Source organism: Alosa sapidissima, chromosome 22, assembly GCF_018492685.1.
Source record: "Alosa sapidissima isolate fAloSap1 chromosome 22, fAloSap1.pri, whole genome shotgun sequence".
In the NCBI taxonomy this organism is placed as follows: domain Eukaryota; kingdom Metazoa; phylum Chordata; class Actinopteri; order Clupeiformes; family Clupeidae; genus Alosa; species Alosa sapidissima.
In genome coordinates this window covers 3,458,146-3,476,531 of record NC_055978.1, presented here as the reverse complement: position 1 = coordinate 3,476,531, position 18,386 = coordinate 3,458,146, and the positions used below count along the sequence as shown (strand labels likewise).

General features: G+C 41.2%; 1 protein-coding gene, 1 long non-coding RNA gene and 3 gene segments (V, D, J or C); 4 read left to right on the top strand and 1 right to left on the bottom strand.

The window, feature by feature from the left end:
- LOC121697405 overlaps positions 1 to 18,386 on the top strand; it is a 69,438-nt gene that overhangs the window by 22,143 nt on the left and 28,909 nt on the right.
- The window catches only part of LOC121697407, a 44,701-nt gene that overhangs the window by 1,308 nt on the left and 25,007 nt on the right, over positions 1 to 18,386 (bottom strand). Inside the window, 2 exon segments of the V gene segment in view lie at positions 2,334 to 2,371; positions 6,326 to 6,332. Of these exon segments, the coding sequence occupies positions 2,334 to 2,371; positions 6,326 to 6,332 (45 nt within the window).
- LOC121697406 overlaps positions 2,887 to 18,386 on the top strand; it is a 36,986-nt gene continuing 21,486 nt past the window's right edge. The window contains 2 exon segments of the V gene segment in view: positions 2,887 to 2,994; positions 3,111 to 3,420. Coding sequence covers positions 2,928 to 2,994; positions 3,111 to 3,420 — 377 coding nt within the window.
- On the top strand, positions 8,064 to 8,425 carry LOC121697412. Its single transcript, XR_006026444.1, has 2 exons — positions 8,064 to 8,126; positions 8,252 to 8,425. It is a non-coding gene; the product is annotated as an uncharacterized LOC121697412 (long non-coding RNA).
- Positions 11,744 to 17,173, top strand: LOC121697402 (inner centromere protein-like). 6 transcript variants are annotated; one of them, XM_042078927.1, is made up of 8 exons: positions 11,744 to 12,018; positions 13,379 to 13,416; positions 13,516 to 13,557; positions 13,780 to 13,872; positions 14,032 to 14,931; positions 15,308 to 16,497; positions 16,744 to 16,866; positions 16,956 to 17,173. In XM_042078927.1, exons 2-6 carry the CDS (start codon positions 13,387 to 13,389, stop codon positions 16,103 to 16,105), a joined length of 1,863 nt encoding a protein of 620 aa, XP_041934861.1. In that variant the 5' UTR covers positions 11,744 to 12,018; positions 13,379 to 13,386; the 3' UTR covers positions 16,106 to 16,497; positions 16,744 to 16,866; positions 16,956 to 17,173. The 6 variants fall into 6 exon arrangements, with proteins under 6 accessions (XP_041934861.1, XP_041934863.1, XP_041934862.1 ...); XM_042078929.1 differs by lacking the exon at positions 16,744 to 16,866; XM_042078928.1 differs by lacking the exon at positions 16,744 to 16,866 and having other exon boundaries at positions 15,308 to 16,719.

Below are 18,386 nucleotides of genomic sequence, written 5' to 3'. Positions count from 1 at the left end.
GTGATACAAACCCTGTCAGCCGTTGTACAAAAACTCTACATCCAAATACGCACAACTGCAAACGTTTATATTTCTCCATTACTTTTCACAAATGTTAATTCAACAGCAACTCTGCATGCACAGCCATATACTCTCTCGTAGCTCAGACGTTAGAAAAATAGCATATTTCTACTTACTTCCAACTTCAAGCTTCGTGCCGCTACCAAAAGTCCACCACAGTGGTACAAATCTATTCAGAGCCTGTACAAAAACCTCCTCACGCTTCAGTGACTTACGTATGCATCTTTAACGCATGCAGGGTGCATTTAGGTTGATCCAACAAGTGGTATTTTAAATAATTATTCTGAGCAGTCAACGGTTTTCAATCCAATGCAGTTATTCGGTACATTTCGACAATGTTAAAAAGTTAAGCCTACTTTTTACAGATGCCAAAAGTTCATTGATATGGCATAATGCGTTAGATTCGCCGGGAAGGCTAGATATTTTTTACCATCAAAATATATATGCAAAAGGACCATCAAATTGTTAGGCTTTAACCTGAAAGAATCGCATCGCCTTAGGTTTAGTCCATGAGAAAAACAATCACTTACTTCCAACTTCAAGCTTCGAGCCGCTTCCAAAAGTGTACCACAGTGATACAAACCCTATCCGCCGTCGTACAAAAACCCTACCTCCAAATACGCACAACTACAAACGTTAATATTTATCCATTATTCTTCACAAATTTCAATTCAAGAGCAACTCCGCAAGCGCATCCATAATCTCTTTGAATTCAAATGAATATTAAAGATTTATATATCTTATTTGGTAATTTATTGGTTTGACCATATCCTATATAAATAATATTAAAGATTTATATATCTTTGGTAATTTATTGGTTTGACCATAGCCTTTATAAATAATATTAAAGATTTATGTATCTTATTGGTAATTTATTCGTTTGACCAGCCTTTATAAATAATATTAAAGATTTATGTATCTTATTATGACCGCCGCGCATAGTCAAAACTGCACGAAATTGGAAGTGTAGGATCATTATGACACCCTCTGAATGCACGCCAAGTTTCGTGGAATTCCGTTCATGGGGGGCCACACAATTAATTAATTTATGTTACTATACACCAACTGGCCTGTAGGTGGCCGGAGAGAGTTTTCTGTGAATATCTCGAGAACCGTAGGGACTAGGAGGTCCACCTTTTTTTTGTATGTTGGTCCTAAGGGGGCATGTCAACCTATCCCATTTCCACTTATTTCATGTATAGCGCCACCTAGTTAAAAATTAAAAAGCAAACCATTAGGTGTTTTCATCACAATATCTCTGGCTGACATAGTCAAAACTGCACGAAATTGAAAGTGTAGGATCATTATGACACCCTCCGAATGCATGCCAAGTTTCGTGGACTTTCGTTCATGGGGGGCCTTACAATAAAATAATTTATGTGTACATTTAGTGACCGTACACCAACAAGGATTCCCGGGACACTGAGGAATCCCCCCCGCTGGACTGGACCCCCCGAAAGGAGGGTAGGGCAGACACAGTTTTCTGTGAATATCTTGAGAACCGTAAGGCCTAGGATGACCAATTTTTTGCGTATGTTTGCCTCCAGGGGTCATGTAAACCCATTCCATATGCACACATGTGCATAAACAGATACACACGCACACACATACATTCACAGTAATCCTACGTATGACACATACTCACACAGTAGACATATATACGCACGCATGCACATGCACACACACAGGCACATAAACAGGCAAACACACAAGCACATGCACATGCACGCACACACACCCAGCCACCCACCCACACACACATAAACATAAACATTTACGCGCACACATGCACACAATTCAAGAATTTCTCAGAATTATGAACAGGCAAGATGGGGGTGGGGTTGTATAAAATGTATATTACATGTGAAATCTATAAACTAATCATGTTTTGGTACTTGTTGTCTAGCAGATACCAGTGAGAATTGAGCGTGCATAATGCAATTCAGTGAGACAGTTAGAATCACATATGCCTTTCAGCGTGACTTATTTTTGTGGAAAAAATGTGCTGGACTGGGCGGCGGTCATATTTTGTACTGCTCTGCGGTACATCTAGTTTGGTAATTTATTGGTTTGACCAGCCTATACAATTTATAGTAGCTCAGCAAATAGGAAAATGGCATTTGACGCATCCAGTGAGGATGCAATCATTATAAACGAGAACAAATTAAAACAATTATAGTCTATAATAGATGAATTGCTGTCTATTGGCTAAGGTTTTGTCTACGAAGTCCTAAGGCCTAATGGTATTTCTTTTTAAGTCCTAGGCTACTTACTTCCAACTTCAAGCTTCGTGCCGCTACCAAAAGTCCACCACAGTGGTACAAATCTATTCAGAGCCTGTACAAAAACCTCCTCGCGCTTCAGTGACTTGCATCTGCATCCACCACAGTAGATAAGCCAAAAAACACCACTTGCGTCTGCATCTTTAGAGCATGCAGAATTTAAAGCTGTTTTTGAAAACATTCGAACATGTATCCTCTGCAACAGACAGTTGCAAGTTGTCTACACGTTTTAATCTCCTTTAGATTCACAAACTCTAGGCCTATGCTTACCCATCAAGTATAAGCACCATGTTTCAGGACCGCGGAGAGCGATCAATTACTGTAGAATATCTAAATAATTTTAGATTTTTTCACTTTTTATAAAATGCTTTTAGGTGAAATTCAGCTTCACAGTGGTAAAGGAGGCAGGGAAATGAGTGTCACTGGAATGTCAGAGCCCTGATCATCCACCTACAGCTGATTTATCCAGGAGCAGTATTTGCATAGAAGTGCACTTTGCATAAATTAAAAGTGTCCGTGTACTCAGAAGGTTTTTAGTGTGACCTGCTCTTGGACTCTCAGACAGCTTGGTTTAGGTCACTCTTGATGCTGAACTCCAAAATGAACATGTTGCTTAAAGTGATATTGCTCTGGACACTTATCTACATCCAAGGTAAGATGCACAGCTGTTAATAATATTCATGACTGAAAAGAGCAATCTTGCATTTTTAAAGACACTCTACAGAGTTATTATGAATGTGTGTGTTTTTTGTCTTGTTTTGTCTTCAGAATGCAGGGGGCAGTACACAGTGACTCAGACTCCATCAGTATTACCTGCTGTTCCTGGACAAACAGTCACCCTGAACTGTAAAGTCAGCAGTAATGTTTATAACAACAACTATCTGCACTGGTACCATCAGGTATCTGGAGAGCCTCCTAAACTCCTGATTTACTCTGCTAGCACTCTCCAGTCAGGCACTCCATCTCGATTCAGTGGCAGTGGATCTGGATCTGCTTTCACTCTGACCATCAGTGAAGTCCAGACTGAAGATGCAGGAGATTACTACTGTCAGAGTGCCCATGCTACCAGTGTGTGGGTGTTCACACAGTGATACAGAGCCGTACAAAAACCTCCCTCTGTGAGAATACACATGACTGCACTGCTGCAGCAGAGACTTTCAGCAGGTGTGAGGGGGGTGTTCAGTAGAGTTGTGCATTACATGTTTTGTGTTGTCAGCCCCGCAGATTATCAAACTATTTATAATGACAGACAAATACACACAATTGTTTAAAAAAAAAGTGAAATTTAATCAATTGATATGAATTTTGATTTGTAGTTTAAATACAGAAAAAAATAGATAAATAGTTTTTGACTAAATAATATATTTTCTGTATCCACTGGGAAGAGAAACAGCCACTCTGGCATACAGCACTGGCATCTTCCTCTAAATCCGCATCATGCCCAGAGAATCAATGACTTTGGCAAGTCTTCAGTCTAAAACAGCCCTTGGATTCCCAGACTTAGATTATCAGATTGATAGATTATCAGTGACGTTCAGATGAACACACGAGATATTACTACTGCAGGAGAGGACATAGTGATTCTGACTTCACACTGGGGCTCAGGGATGGATTACTGCACGGGCCTACCAGGCCAGGCCCAGGGGCCCAAGGGGTCAGGGGGCCATGAAGTCCAAGCCTTTGCATGGAATCATTGCCTCAATATCAACAAATCAGGATGTAGGCTATGAATCTGATTGAATTTAGTATTGGCCAGAGGTGGGACCAAGTCACTGTTTGGCAAGTCACAAGTAAGTCCCAAGTCTTAGCACTCAAGTCCAAGTCAAGTCCCAAGTAAATACAGAGAAGGGCAAGTCGAGTCCAAGTCCAAGTCTCATCAAAGCCAAGTCGAGTCCAAGTCCAAGTCCCAATCTTTTTCAAGTCCTGAACAAGTCATCAGGTACTCTTCACTTAATAATGGCATTATTAGACTATCGATCATAATTTTAACACTTCCATCTAATCCACAGAATTTTTTTTTATAAATACAGATTAAAATATGTTCAATGTTTCTGTCTTGAAATCTTTTACGATATATGCATGCGCATACAATATACACATGTGCATACCTGAGTAATCTGTACAAAACGGATAGCTACATGACAAATAAAAATATTGTTTTTCCAAATTTCGGAGCCCACTGTAAGGATGAGTAATAATTTGACTAATGGCATTTCACTGCGCTAGGCCACAGATTTGCCTGCAAACAATTTATTAGGCTGTCTGCCAGTGGCGACTCATAAGGGAAGCCAAGGTCAACACTTTTATATTATTTAAAAGATAACTAGATGTACCGCATAGCGGTACAAAATATGACCGCCGCTCAGTCCTGTACATCCATTCCGCGAAAATAAATCACACTTCAATTTGTCTCCATATTTTACTCCATCCCCCACTCTTGAAACTTTTGTGTATGCTTGTTTGGCATGCCTGAGTGTGTGTGTGCGGCTGCACAGAAAGTACCCTACTGGTGCTGAAAAGGTGAATAGATTGTAGAATAGCCAAAGAAGATGTAGAATTGTTATAAAACCTTTAAAATCTCTAAACAATCACAAGTAGGGCAGTTCATCACAGTTCATCCATTGCAACTGGATTGATGAAAGGTCACTTACACCTGTAGGCTACATTGTATTTGGGAAAAGCAAAAGGTATCAGCATAATGTTATTTATTTATTTATTTATTTTTTATGTATTTTTAAACAAAAACATCTCTGTCAGTTCCATGCCGTTTTCAACAGCTATCAAAAACAAAGGTCATTTTTGGATGGATGGATTTTTTGTGAATGTTTCTTCTTCTACATAAGATTTTAGTCATCTTTAGTTCATGTAATACTTTATTGTCAATGCACAAATTAAGTAACAGTAGTCTGAAACGTTATTGTTAATGCACAAATTAAGTAACAGTAGCCTAGTCTGAAACGAAATGCTGTTTTACATCTAACCAGTGGTGCAAATAACTGACATGTCCAAATGGGCCTTGATGAAATGCGTCGCTAGACTGTTCATACACATTTTAACGGGCCAAAGTTGAAGAGCTTTTGTCCGTTATTGTTAGTGCAAATATAGGCTGATTCATGTTCCCTTGCATTGTTTAACTGAGGTCCATGGCTAGTCTGGCTTTCATCAGACCAAGCTCAATCTTTTAAGAAATCAAAAAATAAATAGCGGGCAGATCAGGCTGGGTTCACCCAGCCTAGTCCATAGGCACCCGATATTGTTTAATTTTCCGATTGAGATATACACGCTCTGGCTATTCTAAATGCAAAAATGCATCAGGGAGTTATGACAAAACGGTAACTAACAAACTAGATCCTAATAGAAAGCTGTTAGCTTCCCTAAGCTACAGGTAGGATTATAAGGTAGGCCTATTTACAACATAAATTGTCAATAGGCTATGCTGGCGACACAAATAAAATCTCCTTTGGAAACCAATGGCTTACGCCTTACAGTATCAAGCGGACTTAAACTGTCATATCGTGGCGAAAAGTTGTAATAACATTCACGCAGCTCCATGAGTCAAGGAAAGCGCGAATGAAGTAGCCACTTCTAAATGGGACCCACTACACAGTAGCTTAAGGTGTTTTTCTAAAGCAGCCATAATGAAATGAAGGTGTCATTGTTTGGATACTTCACACACACGTGCTTTTTAATTTCACAGACTACAACTACCAAGCTGTAATCAAAGCACATCGATTCCCCTCTCACACCCTGCACGCACTTAAAACAAAATAACAGTCTCACACATGTATAGGCAAAACTGCATCAGACCGGTGTAACGTTGGTAAATCTTCCATTGCACAGAATGATTTTGTAGCACGTGCAATAAATGACAGTCGAAAGATACAAACAGTGCTGCTATACATTTGCTTGGTATAACCGCATTTATAGTTTTCTACAAATGCAATAAATCAAATGCCTCCATCACTCAACCAACGCTAACGGTAACATTACCTAGGTCCTTATTGATAGTACAAGATTAACGTACCTGCAGTAAAAACCAAGCATGTCCGATAAACATCCTCAGATTTATTTCGGCTTCAAGAAGAAATGGGAATTACACTTCATGTGAACATCGTCCTATCCTTATTAGATGTTCGCTGCGGTAAATTACAGTCCTTGTATGAAGCGTCCATTGTTTTTTCCAACCCACTTTTAACTTCCAACAAAATTACGTCTCACTGCAACGATGCGCCATCTAGTGGACAAACGACTACTTCTCGCCAATACTGAAAATGCAGCCATGATGATGATGATGAATATTTATTTTGGCTTTCTTTTAATCCTACTGATTTTCATTTTTTACTGGGGGGGGGGCCGCTTCGCTGCGCGGCGGTCATAATAATGACACAGTAATTTTGTTTTAAAGTATTCATTTCTTAAGAAATACTACACATGTGATGCTGTTTCTCATTTGTAAATGGTGCACTGTCACTTTAAGCCCATTGTGTGCCACTGTCCACACATTCTCATAATGATCTTTTTTACCAGCTCCATTCCTATGGCTAGTCCACAAACTCAAACATTGTTTGTGCCACATGAATAGCACAATATTAACAATGATAAGCATTATATTAAGTTGGCACAAACAGCTTTCATTCCTTTGGAAATAGATGCATGTATGACATGATGCTTGCTTGACATTTTCTGTTTGCAATTAAATGTGAATTATGAGCCTGGTAGCCAGTAGCCACCTAGCTAGCTGAGTGGAATGCGTTTCAATCGGCATATCAATGTGCTTCATGTAAACAAATTATTGAATAGGCCTACTTCAAGACTCACCATTTCCATTAAACAAAGGCAAAGACAACTCTTCATATTCTTGTCCACTTTCCAAATCACAGTGAGTGCAGCCTATGTCATAGTGACCTGGATCTCATAGTTTATAACAGTAGTGAGAACCGGATAAATCCGCAATTTCCCCTAATCTCGTATTTGTTGCCTTCATGATTTCCTTTTATACGTTTCTTATATTTAAAAGAAAATATCAATCATCATCAACAATGACAAGCCAGCTGGAACCTGCCACTCGTTTTCTCTCCCTCTCGTGCGTGCTTAGATGGGGTTCTCAATTAAATGGGAGTAGGCTAGCATAAGTTCAAGTTGGATCTTAATGGAGAGGACTCGAAAAGTATCATCTTTATGTAACATGCTGTTGGTGCATTTTGACATTGTAAACGTTCTCTAACAAGAGTGCAAATCAGTTTGCAGTAAAGCTACTAGTTATTAGCTAAATGTTGGTCGTTTCTCTGTCTCTTGGTGCCCTACACACAGTGCGTAACGCATGTGGGGGTAGCAGCAAGCACTGAACTGTGCTCTGGACTGGCCGCTTGTCTCCGCTATTTATTTTTTTTTTAGTCGCGGAGGGAAAGCATCTCTGGGGTGACTGGTCCACGATCAGGAAATTTAGTTTTTGACTCGAGACATGTCAAGTCGTCACAAGTCAAAGAGGCAAAGTCCGAGTCAAGTCTCGAGTGAATAGTATTCAAGTCCAAGTCGAGTCGCAAGTCATGCCGAATTTTATCAAGTCAAGTCTGAAGTCATTAAAATCATGACTCGAGTCTGACTCGAGTCCAAGTCATGTGACTCGAGTCCACATGTCTGGTATTGGCCATCCCCAAAATGCACTAGAATACAGGAAATCACATCAAACAAATGAAAAAAATTCTGGGGGAGGACCAGTATTCCAGTATTCTTTAGCAATGAGCTCAATCACCTTCATCTTGATAATGCTCCTCTGTTTACATGGTAGGTATCAACTCTTTTTTTGGGTTCTGAAAACAATGTTTTATTAAAAGCAGTTTTCATGCTTCATTCAGATAAGTAGTTGCATGTGACATAAGATGAGAACCAAGTTTGAATTTACTCCACAGGATGCAGGTCAGTACACTGTGACTCAGGCTCCAGCGGTGAAAGCTGCATCTGTGGGGGACACGGCAATTCTGACCTGTAAAGTCAGCAGTGCTGTGTACAGGGATAGTGATGGAGATGACTGGCTTTACTGGTATTAACAGACGCCTGGAGGAGCTCCTAAACTTTTGATTAAATATGCAAGCAAACCACATTCTGGGACCCCATCTAGATTTCAAGGGAGTGGATCAAGCACAGACTTCACTCTGACCATCAGTGGAGTCCAGACTGAAGATGCAGGGGATTACTACTGTCAGAGTTACCACAGTAGTGGTAATGTGTTCACACAGTGATACAGAGTCGTACAAAAACCTCCTTGTGCCAGACTGCACATGAGTGCAGTTCTGCAGCTTTGAGTCTCTGCAGATGGTGTGCTGTTCATATGAGCAGTGAGAGTGGGCTGCACATACGTATCCTCAGCAAGTTCCTGGACACTATGAAGAGTTCTGCTCAGGCATTATTATGGACGACCAAGCAGTGCCAGTCCAGGGGGAAGAGGCTGAAAGCCAGCTACCGACGGATCAGCGAGAGCCACAGGTGGGGAGAAGGAACCAATACAAGGACTCTGGCCCCATTTACAGTGGAGTAGAGCTTGTGTAGTACTTTGCCATTTGTATGACCTTGTTGCATTTCTCATTATTCCCATTCATTGTGAGTATTTTGATGGCTCAGCTTTTTAGGAATGGAGGAGAATGTATCGAGTGTAAATCCAATATTAAATAGTAATTTTATTGTATGTATATTATACCTTCTATTATTTAATTGTATTATATAATTTTACTATTATTTATGTTTTTAGTCTTCTTGCTTTTTCTTGCTTTAGAAAGTGTTCAAATGTAGACATATATACTTTAATTGTCTAAAAATGTCTAATGTCCCATTCTCAAACATCAGAAGGGAGTGAACGGGAGTGACACATGAATGTAATTCTTTTTATAACACATCTGTTGAGGCCCTTACTTATTCAGCTTTGTACTGAAGTTTTACTTCAATGTTAGTTATAGAATTGCTCTTATAGGAATCCACAAACATTTGTTCAATATTATTTATTGGTGGACAACAGAATAAACACTGACACATTTGTGTGGATCAAAGCAGTGTCTTCAACTTGTTTTGATATGAACACCATTCCCCATAAGATTATTTCCCCAAATAGTGTCAGCGCTTGAACCCGTTGATTCAGAAGAAGAGAAGGAGCTGTGGTATTTTCTCGTTGGCATCCAGAGGACAGTATACAGTGTCTCAGCTGCATCTGAAATCTGCATCTTTGGGGGATATGGCCATTCTGACCTGTAAAGCCAGTAGTACTGAGCACAGGGATGTTCATGGCAAGCTCCTATTTTGACTAAATTTACATGCAAACCACATTCTGGACCTACATTCAGATTTCAAGGGAGTAGATCAAGCACAGACTTCACTCTGACCATCAGTGGAGTCCAGACTGAAGATGCAGGAGATTACTACTGAGATGCTACTGAGAGTTACCACAGAGATGCTGTGTTCAGTTCACACAGTGAAGATACCCTCCTCAGTCAGATTGTACTTGACAGCACTGACATTTTTTTGCCCATGGAGTGGAGTAGTGCAGTCAGCTTATCATCAAGTGAATTTCACATAATGGTCCCTGTCATGATTAAGTTTCTGCATTCAGTAGGTGTAGACGTCACTCGTCAGGACCAATGAGGGAACTGGGAGTGGTCGAAGGAAATCGTGAAGCTTCCGCGCGCTGTTGGAAATAACAATTGATTATAGAACCCGTTAACCTAATGATTCTGACCCCGCTAGATATGGAGAAGTTTCAGTCAAAGTAATATTACTATCCATAGTAGGCCGATGTAGGCCTACCCACGATACTGTTACAAGAATACCTTCTAGCTATTTAATTAGACTCAACTACCCCAAGAATAGTGTGCGAGCCCCTCCTCGGCCGACTAATTCGGGAGGCGGCATTTACTGAGTAATGATCCTAGTGTGAAAGTTGGTCAGAGGCTATAGTGCTGGCCTGGACCACTATACTCATCTGGACAGAACATCTTACCGAAGCTACAGAGGGTTCAGGGTGTGCTAAGGTTAGCTGTCTAATTCCAGACTACTAATAAAATCAGTGACCCACCACAGTACAATACGATGGCCAGTTCTCCTGGTAGCATGCCTACTTTCTCTGATTTAGCCCCACGGCCCTAGGGACTAATCCTAGCCGTTCCCCTTGGCACATCTTAAACTTTGAGGGATATCTAAAGAAATTCTAGAAAACTATGCGGGTCAAAGCATAACAATTTATTTGTCAGATACAAGCTATTCATCCAATACATTATAGAAGGTACATCTAAATGAATAATGTGAAAGTTACGAAAACAGGCTAAAGGAACATTTAGGAAACCATATGAAGCAATCAGAGAATGAACATACCAGCTCAGAGGATGATGACTACACACCTTAGTGGAGCGGGAGATTCTGACTACAGAATGGCTCCCAGAATGCTCTGTAAACTTCACTTAAATAGGCTACCTAGTTTGTGGTTGGTTACATTGAAATGGATCACATGATTGGAGGTCAGCTGATTTTGGGTCACATGAGAAGTACTTTGATGAGACTTGAGACCATTGTTGTAGTGAGAGTGCATTAATCAAGACATGACAATGTACACATTAATTACATTTCCCGCTTCCTAGTTAGTTTCTCCGGTGAAAAAGGCAAAGGTTAGAGATATAATCAAAAGTTGTTGTAGCAGCAATATGTGACAATGGGCCCACCATGAGGTCATACCATCATGTGGTAGAGTAATTAATCAACAGTTCACATGATCAGGAGTTTGATCAGTATAGAAACATTAGGACTCCTTACATAGGCTACATGGAATGAGTTCCACTCGTATATTACCATGGAGAGCCGGGCATGACCAGGCCAGTGTGAAGGAGCTGAAGGTCATATTAGATTTCTCATTATTGAGATACACTGAACAAGACCTTCATTCTCCAGGTCAACTTTACGTCTTGTCAGCTGGACTTTCTATTCATCACGTTACCAGTTATAAAGTCACAGTTGTGCACAGTTTCACGCAAGCAATCATTGCCCTTGGACATTTTCAGCCAGTTAGAAATTGGACTAATTTAACATGATTTTTTCTTTTTATTACTTTTTATTATTTATTAATTTGTTTGTTGTCTGTCTTGTATCGCTTGGTGTCACAGGTACGCTGGCGACTATGCCTCACAGTCCGGCATCTTTTGTTCTGTGTGTCAATGAATATTGTATGTCAGGTTGCCTAGTAACGGGGACGCTGGCCAGATGTGCCGCTCCTTTTGGCCTATTTGTGTTTGATTAATGATTTGTTTGCTGTTTAATTTGTTTGTTGGTCTGTCTGTGCTAGGCTTGGGCATGCTGGCGAGTCAAGCCGCTCCAGTCCAGCACACAATTGTTTTTGTTTAATTCTTTAATTTGCAAACTCAGGGCATTGCTGTAAAATACCTTAATGCTCAGTAAATTTTCCCTGAATAAACAACGGTTGATGATGATGAATAAGGAAGCATACAGAAAAAAACAGACTTCGTACATCATCACCCTCTTGACATTATGATGTCATAATCCTTGATCATGTTGTGATGTAGCAGAACCTTGCATGCAACATTAAAAGCTCACTTCACCAGAACAAACACTGAATAGGATACAGTAGAATTGCAGAGCAAAATAATTATTCACAAGTAGACTACAAGAGCATCAGTGATATTTGGTAAGTCTTATATTTTTATACTTTGCCAATCAACTCAGAGGAACCCACCCATCTTCGATATCAGTGCTTAGGGGTAGCCTTTGCTTTTTTTGTCTTTTGCCTGATTATTGAATTTTTTAGATTATGTTTTACACTGGTCGGGATGCAAGTCACAAAACAGGCACATTTTTACTAAACTAAACTAAATAATGATTATTGTATTGTTACTTATAGCAGATGGTCTCATTCAAAGCAACTTATAGCAGTTTGACAAAAAAAAAGCAAACAGGTCATTTAAAAAATATATCATCGTCATCGTTTTGGACTTTTAGGAGAGGACCAATGGAGAACTGAATTGTAGTACTCCGATAGGAGTGTCTCCTTGTGGCAGTTCAAATAAAGAATAGGACCCATTTGGCAACCTATTATAGATGCATACAGCAATGAATGCTATTACACAGCCATTTCACTTGAACACACTATCACACACAAATGACTCCCTTTCTTGTCATTATGATGTCATAATCATCCAGCACTATGTGATGGAGCAGAACCAAACTTTACCAGAACAACCACTGAATAGGATACAGTAGAGCAAATGTATTTTTCACAAATACATTTTGAAAACTAGAATATCAGTGATATTTGGTAAGTTTGACAGTAGCATTATTTTGGGCTATTTGTTTATTGCTATTGCTGGTTAATGTAGTCTAGTCTGCATAGATACTTTGTAATTCAATTTAAGACCCCTACTTTCAAAAAAGTGCAGATTATTAGATAGGGCATTGGGCCCTTATTTGAATGATGGGCAGAGCAAAATCTTAACTCTAACGCTAAGTCAGTAACAAGGCAAAATAAATTTGCTAATTTAACACTAGTAAGACCATAAGACCAACACTGATGAGGAAGTTAATTTACCATTCAATTGTTATAGCTCATGCATGGCAACTTTGCTTTTTGATAGACATTGGACTTTCTGCCTTAAATTAGGGCCCAGTGTGTTATATCCATGTCATAATCATCTCTGTACAACTGAAAGAAATGTCCTGATCATATGAAGGATTTTACTACTTTCATTAGTCAGAAAGCCTGAAATGTTTCCAGGACCCATTAAACTGACATTGATGACCCTTGTGTTACACCTTGAAAGTTGAACTAACTTCACTAATACTACTAAAAGCTGCTTGCAGGTGGTCTGGGTCATTTTGACACAGGTTACCATAGTGTCATTATGATGTCACAAGGCAACAATATATGTCATGTCAGAAGCTTGCATTTGAAACTACTTTATAAGCTCATTTTACCAAAGTAAAAGTGACAAGAGGACACAGAAATCTCTCTCTCTGAATATTTCTGGAATTTAACTTCTTCTCCTCCTCAGACCTTAAGATGACTCGCACACGAGTCCATCCTGAGCCCGTAAGTCATGTCTATGGCCTTGTTGATTCCTACTGAATATTCTAGAACTAGGTTACTGCTGTTACATGAAAATTCATGCAGCCTGGTGCATTTTTGCAGCCTGATGAAGGAAGCAGCCCCGAACCGAGATGGACACCTGTGGTATGTAAAACGTCAATGTAGAAAGTTTTGGGTGATGTACATGATATGTAGATGCTTTGGTTGATCAGTAGTGTATATAAAGAATACACATAAACTGCATTAATAAGAATTGATTAAATTGAACTAAATTTGATCAAATGAAACACAATTTAACTGAATGGAAGAGAGGCCCAGGGTATTGCATTGCAGAATCTGGTTTTGAAAGTGTTTGTGGCATGGCAGGTGGAGAGAACCCAATCGGACAACCGTCTTCTCGGTATCTTCAAAAGCAGCTTTCTTGGAGCAATGGGAACGCATCGGAGGAGTGAACAACAAGTATGTAGAGAGGCCTCTGTGTGCAGAGGGACATGATGTCTTGCAGTATGATGGGGGGGGGGGGGGGGGGGGGGGCGTCATTTGGGCTTTGCAAGATAACACTTATTGACAACAGTGTCACACATGAATCTGATTTTCATTTTTGTCTCCCTGAAACAGATTAGAACACATAACGGCAGTACATCCTCATCTTCCCCTAGTTCTATTCTTGAGCCAGTGTGGGAGCTGTGCCCTACAACGAGAGCTCTACCTCGACCCGCTCCACCTACGCAGCCCAGGTTGGCTTTTGCCGTGAAGGTGGCTGGCACCAACACACAAAATGTGACATGTGGATGCCAAGCAGGAGTTCCGCTCCAGCCACAGCTTGCGCAGATATTCCCTGGACCGTCAGCCCACTGCTCAAATCCATGCCCGGTGATCATCCCGTTCCCAGTTGTGCCATGTCATCACAGGGCATCCCGCGCTGGAATGCTAGGAGAGATGGAGGACAAAGAGAACAAACTCAAGAAAGAGAGCCAAGCAGGAGTGAAGGACAGAGACAAGAAGACGGCCGATGCTGCTGCTCACCTGTTACAACGAGGCTCAGAGCGCACGTCACACAGGTGTTCCTCGGCACAAAAACCTAAAAAGAATTCCAAGATGAGCAAAGGAAAAGATGTTGCTGCTCAACCTCTGTCCAGTGGTTGGAAGCGCACATCAAAGGCTCCTCTTCCTCATAACCATGTCACTCAGTCAAGTGAACAGGTCACATGTCACACGTGGAACAACACTGTCCCATCCTGCCAGTTATCACCACAAAGCAGACAGGAGAAGCTGCCCCCCTCCAAAAACACTCTGGCAAAGGACTTGCCATTGTCGCATGGAGGCCAGTCAGGCTCTGACTCTCTCATCTTAAACTGCTCCTCTATCCAAGGCAAGTGTGCATGCCCCCACCAGTTCATGTCTGTTGCAGACATACGTTTCAGAGACCCGTCGCATGAACCACCCCCCACCTTGATTTGTGCGTCCGCTCTTAAACCTGTGGCCAGGAGGAATGGAACACAGTCACCACCAGTCAGAGTGAGTTCAAGTTGATTTTGTCACATTTTAACTAGTGTGACAACTTTGGCTGGACTACTCAGTTTATGAAATGTATTTTTAAAGCAATAACAAGCTACCAACCAGGGTAAGCTATATTAAAAGAATAGATGCATGGACAACTTATTAATCGAGATGTTCTGACTTCTACTAGAAGAGCCAAAAATAAATGAAAGGTAGTGAAAGTTTGAGGGCAGAATGGTCAACTCTACTTTTAGCAATAGATTCCTGTGTAATCAGTACAGCTTTGACCCCCAAAACATAGTCATGAAACCCCAGATCCCAAACCATAATCATGACGAGTTATTATTTATTTAAGACACAATCATGTTTTTAAATGTTTTTGTTTGTTTTTCAGGCAGCGATGGATAATAATGTGGAGAGTGAAGGGGAGGAGAGTGACAGTGAGGACAGCAGCAGTGATGATGAGGAAGATACAGCCAAACTACCTCCAAGTGACACCAACAGTCACGCTGTTCCCAAACCATCCCACATCACTGGGAACATGGACGACCAGCGCCTCACGTATTTACAGAATATGGTACTGACCACTGAGAGGAAACTGGAACTGGTGAGAGAACATAAGAAAGATGCAAAGGCATCTTACAAAAAAAACACAGACCAGCTGGGAGTGAGGTGGAGAGTCTTCCAACAAAGAAAGAAGTTCCTAGCGCCAGACCTGAAAAGATGGATAAAGGAAGAGCTGAGAGGGCAATACAATGTCATGTATAAGGACTGGAAGAGGCTCAAACAACAGCTGAAAGAAGAGAAAGCTGATCTGAGAGAACGCTTGTACATGTACAAAAAGGACCTGAAAGAGGAAGAAAAGAAGGAAGAACAGAGGCAGAGGGCTCTCGAGAAAAAACGGCGGGAAAAAGCAAAGGAAGAAAAACTCCAGCAGAAAAAGTTACAAAGGGAAGAGGAGAAAAAGCGTCAGAGGAGGCTCGCGCAGGAGAAAGAAGAGAAAAAAGCAGAGATTGCGAGAGCACGTATGGAAGAGAAAAGGAAGGAGCAACTGCAGAAGGAGGAAGAGAAGAAGTTAAAGAAACAGCGTGAATTTGAAGAGAGTTTGCACAAAAAGAACAGGAGAATGACAGATAGAATGAGCAGATATGACAGAATGTGCTCCTGGATAAGAAGACATAATCCGCTGTGACTGTCTTCGCCCTAGAAGGCAGACGCAGGGACAAAGCGGCAAATGAGGGTAGACCTGTACTGGCAGCCGTGGGAAAAGGAAAGGGGGGACTCTTTGGAAAGGAAATAGAGGAAGGAGAAGAAGCCGCGCAAAGTTGGGGTGCTGCACAAGCAGCAGGTCCTAAAGACTACCACAAAAAAAAAAAAAAATGTATAGGACATAATGCTTTTGACTGTCGTGCTTAGTGGTGCGATAAAAAGGCAAAGAGAAGCAACACAAGGGAGTTTCCAGGGGGAGGAGAGAGGGCAGGGCATCTTCACAGTAATGGCTGCCATCAAGAGAGACAAGAACAGCTGTCATCGAAACTCCTATAATGTGGTTTGTATGAGAAGTGTCGGTACAGTGTAACCAAGGTAAGCAAGATGCAGGGCCTATACTACATTTAGTTTAATCTGAAGCAGCCATCTGAACAGGGAATAATATAACATTTGTATCACCTGGGGCAACATCATAACCAACAAGATTACGTTCCTATAATGCCAATCAGAAGCCAGACTGTGACTAACATGATGACTATGCTAATCATTTGGCTTCTGTCTGAAAAACAAAACACTACACAAAGAAGACTTTTAAAGGTACCTTGCATTCTCTCCGTGTAGGTTCACTCGATATGTGTCCCGACCACACAAACATGAGTATCATACAACATGGCATGGCAGCCAGGGAGAGATTGCAGTGGAGGCAGATCCCTCAGCCCCAGCGGGAACTCTCTCAACTAAAAGGTATTAAGTGTGAAGATGAAGTGAATGTGATGAGTGTTCATTGTGCTGTAAAGCTACTGTAGTTATGAACCTGACTTTTCCTGTTTCAGCTCCTCTCGAACATCTCTCCATCCATCTGCTGTCCCAGCACCAGCCCAAGGAGGATGGGTTCCCCCAAAAGCCTGGGTCCTCCCAAGGTTTCTTCCAGCTGGGAGTTTTTCCTTGCCTCTGTCGCCTATGGCTTGCTTTTGGGGGCATGAGGACAGCGTTCCTTTCTATTCTTATAGAAGAACATAATTGTAATAAAAGAAAAATATTCAAAAACTTTGAACATCTCTGCTGTTTTTGTCCCGAATTTGTCATAATGAGGTAAAAACTTGGTCTGCAGGGACAATGTGTAATAGCCAAATTTATCTAATCCCCTGGATCTGGAAATGGGTACCCTATGACTGAGACTACAATGGTGGCAGTTGTGGGTGAAGTCAGTAGTTCTATGTACAGGGATGGTAGTGGAGACTGACTTTACTGGTATCATCAGAGGCCAGGAGAAGCTCCCATAAGGGTGTGGACTGTTGGGAAATAAACATTCATAAGGAATATCTGGGTTCATTATATTCAACATAGAATTTTAGAACCATGAATTGTTGCAGAATGGAATCTTATGTTAGAATGTTCAAAAACCCACACCCAGAGCCCTAGAGAGAGGCTCTGCCCACACCTTTGACAAAGATCTTTGATTGCTAACAAGATAGAGCAACGCAATTAGTTTCTATGGGAGCAAAAAATCAGAATATAGAGACATAACGACCAATTTGGTATGAATGATATAAAATTCAGAGATATGCTTGAGAAAGAATGAGTAGAAATATGAATTTAGCAAGTATTTACTGTACTGCAGAGCAGGTACGTATTGAGAATGGAGAGATTTTTCAGTCCCGCTCCCGCAATATTCTGTCCCGCTCCCGCATTAATGTGTCATTTTTAGTCCCACTCCCGCCCGCATCTGTAACATGATGTCCTGCTCCCGCCCGCTAAAGCCCGCTTGCAGGAGGGATAGCCTATTCAGCTTTTCTTTCTGTCTCACGAAAGGAGCACACACACCTGAGAAAGACTCCAGATGTCAGTTTCTTGGTTCTGAATAACAACTGAAGTAGGCCTAGTCTCGTGCCCTCTTCCACTGTCATGCTTTCGATTTCGTGTTTTGACAATGAGCAGCAAGAAACAAATTGAACCCACGTAGGCTAAATGACAATATAGGCTATAGGCCTGCTATCCGTCAGTTATGCTTAAACCCCGTTTTTTAATGCTGCCTAACAGAACATCCAGCTGAACTATAGTTATGAACACTACTTTAATCATTTCCATAGTTAATTTTACGCACATATTTAATTTGCGGGAATGCAGTGAATCATCGGTTTGTCCCGCACCTGCGAACGCACCTCTCTCATCCCGCCCGCCGGTCCCGCAAAGAGCTTTCAAAAGTTGTCCCGCGCCGCAGTCTTTTGCGTCGGGACCCGCGGGTCTACCGCGGGAGTGCAGAC

Excerpts from the sequence above, each read along its gene's own strand:
- LOC121697402 (XM_042078929.1), top strand. The coding sequence starts at position 13,387 with ATGACTCGCACACGAGTCCATCCTGAGCCC. Across the intron at positions 13,417-13,515 it reads CACGAGTCCATCCTGAGCCC|CCTGATGAAGGAAGCAGCCC; the intron begins GTAAGTCATGTC and ends GCATTTTTGCAG. Across the intron at positions 13,873-14,031 it reads ATCGGAGGAGTGAACAACAA|ATTAGAACACATAACGGCAG; the intron begins GTATGTAGAGAG and ends TCCCTGAAACAG.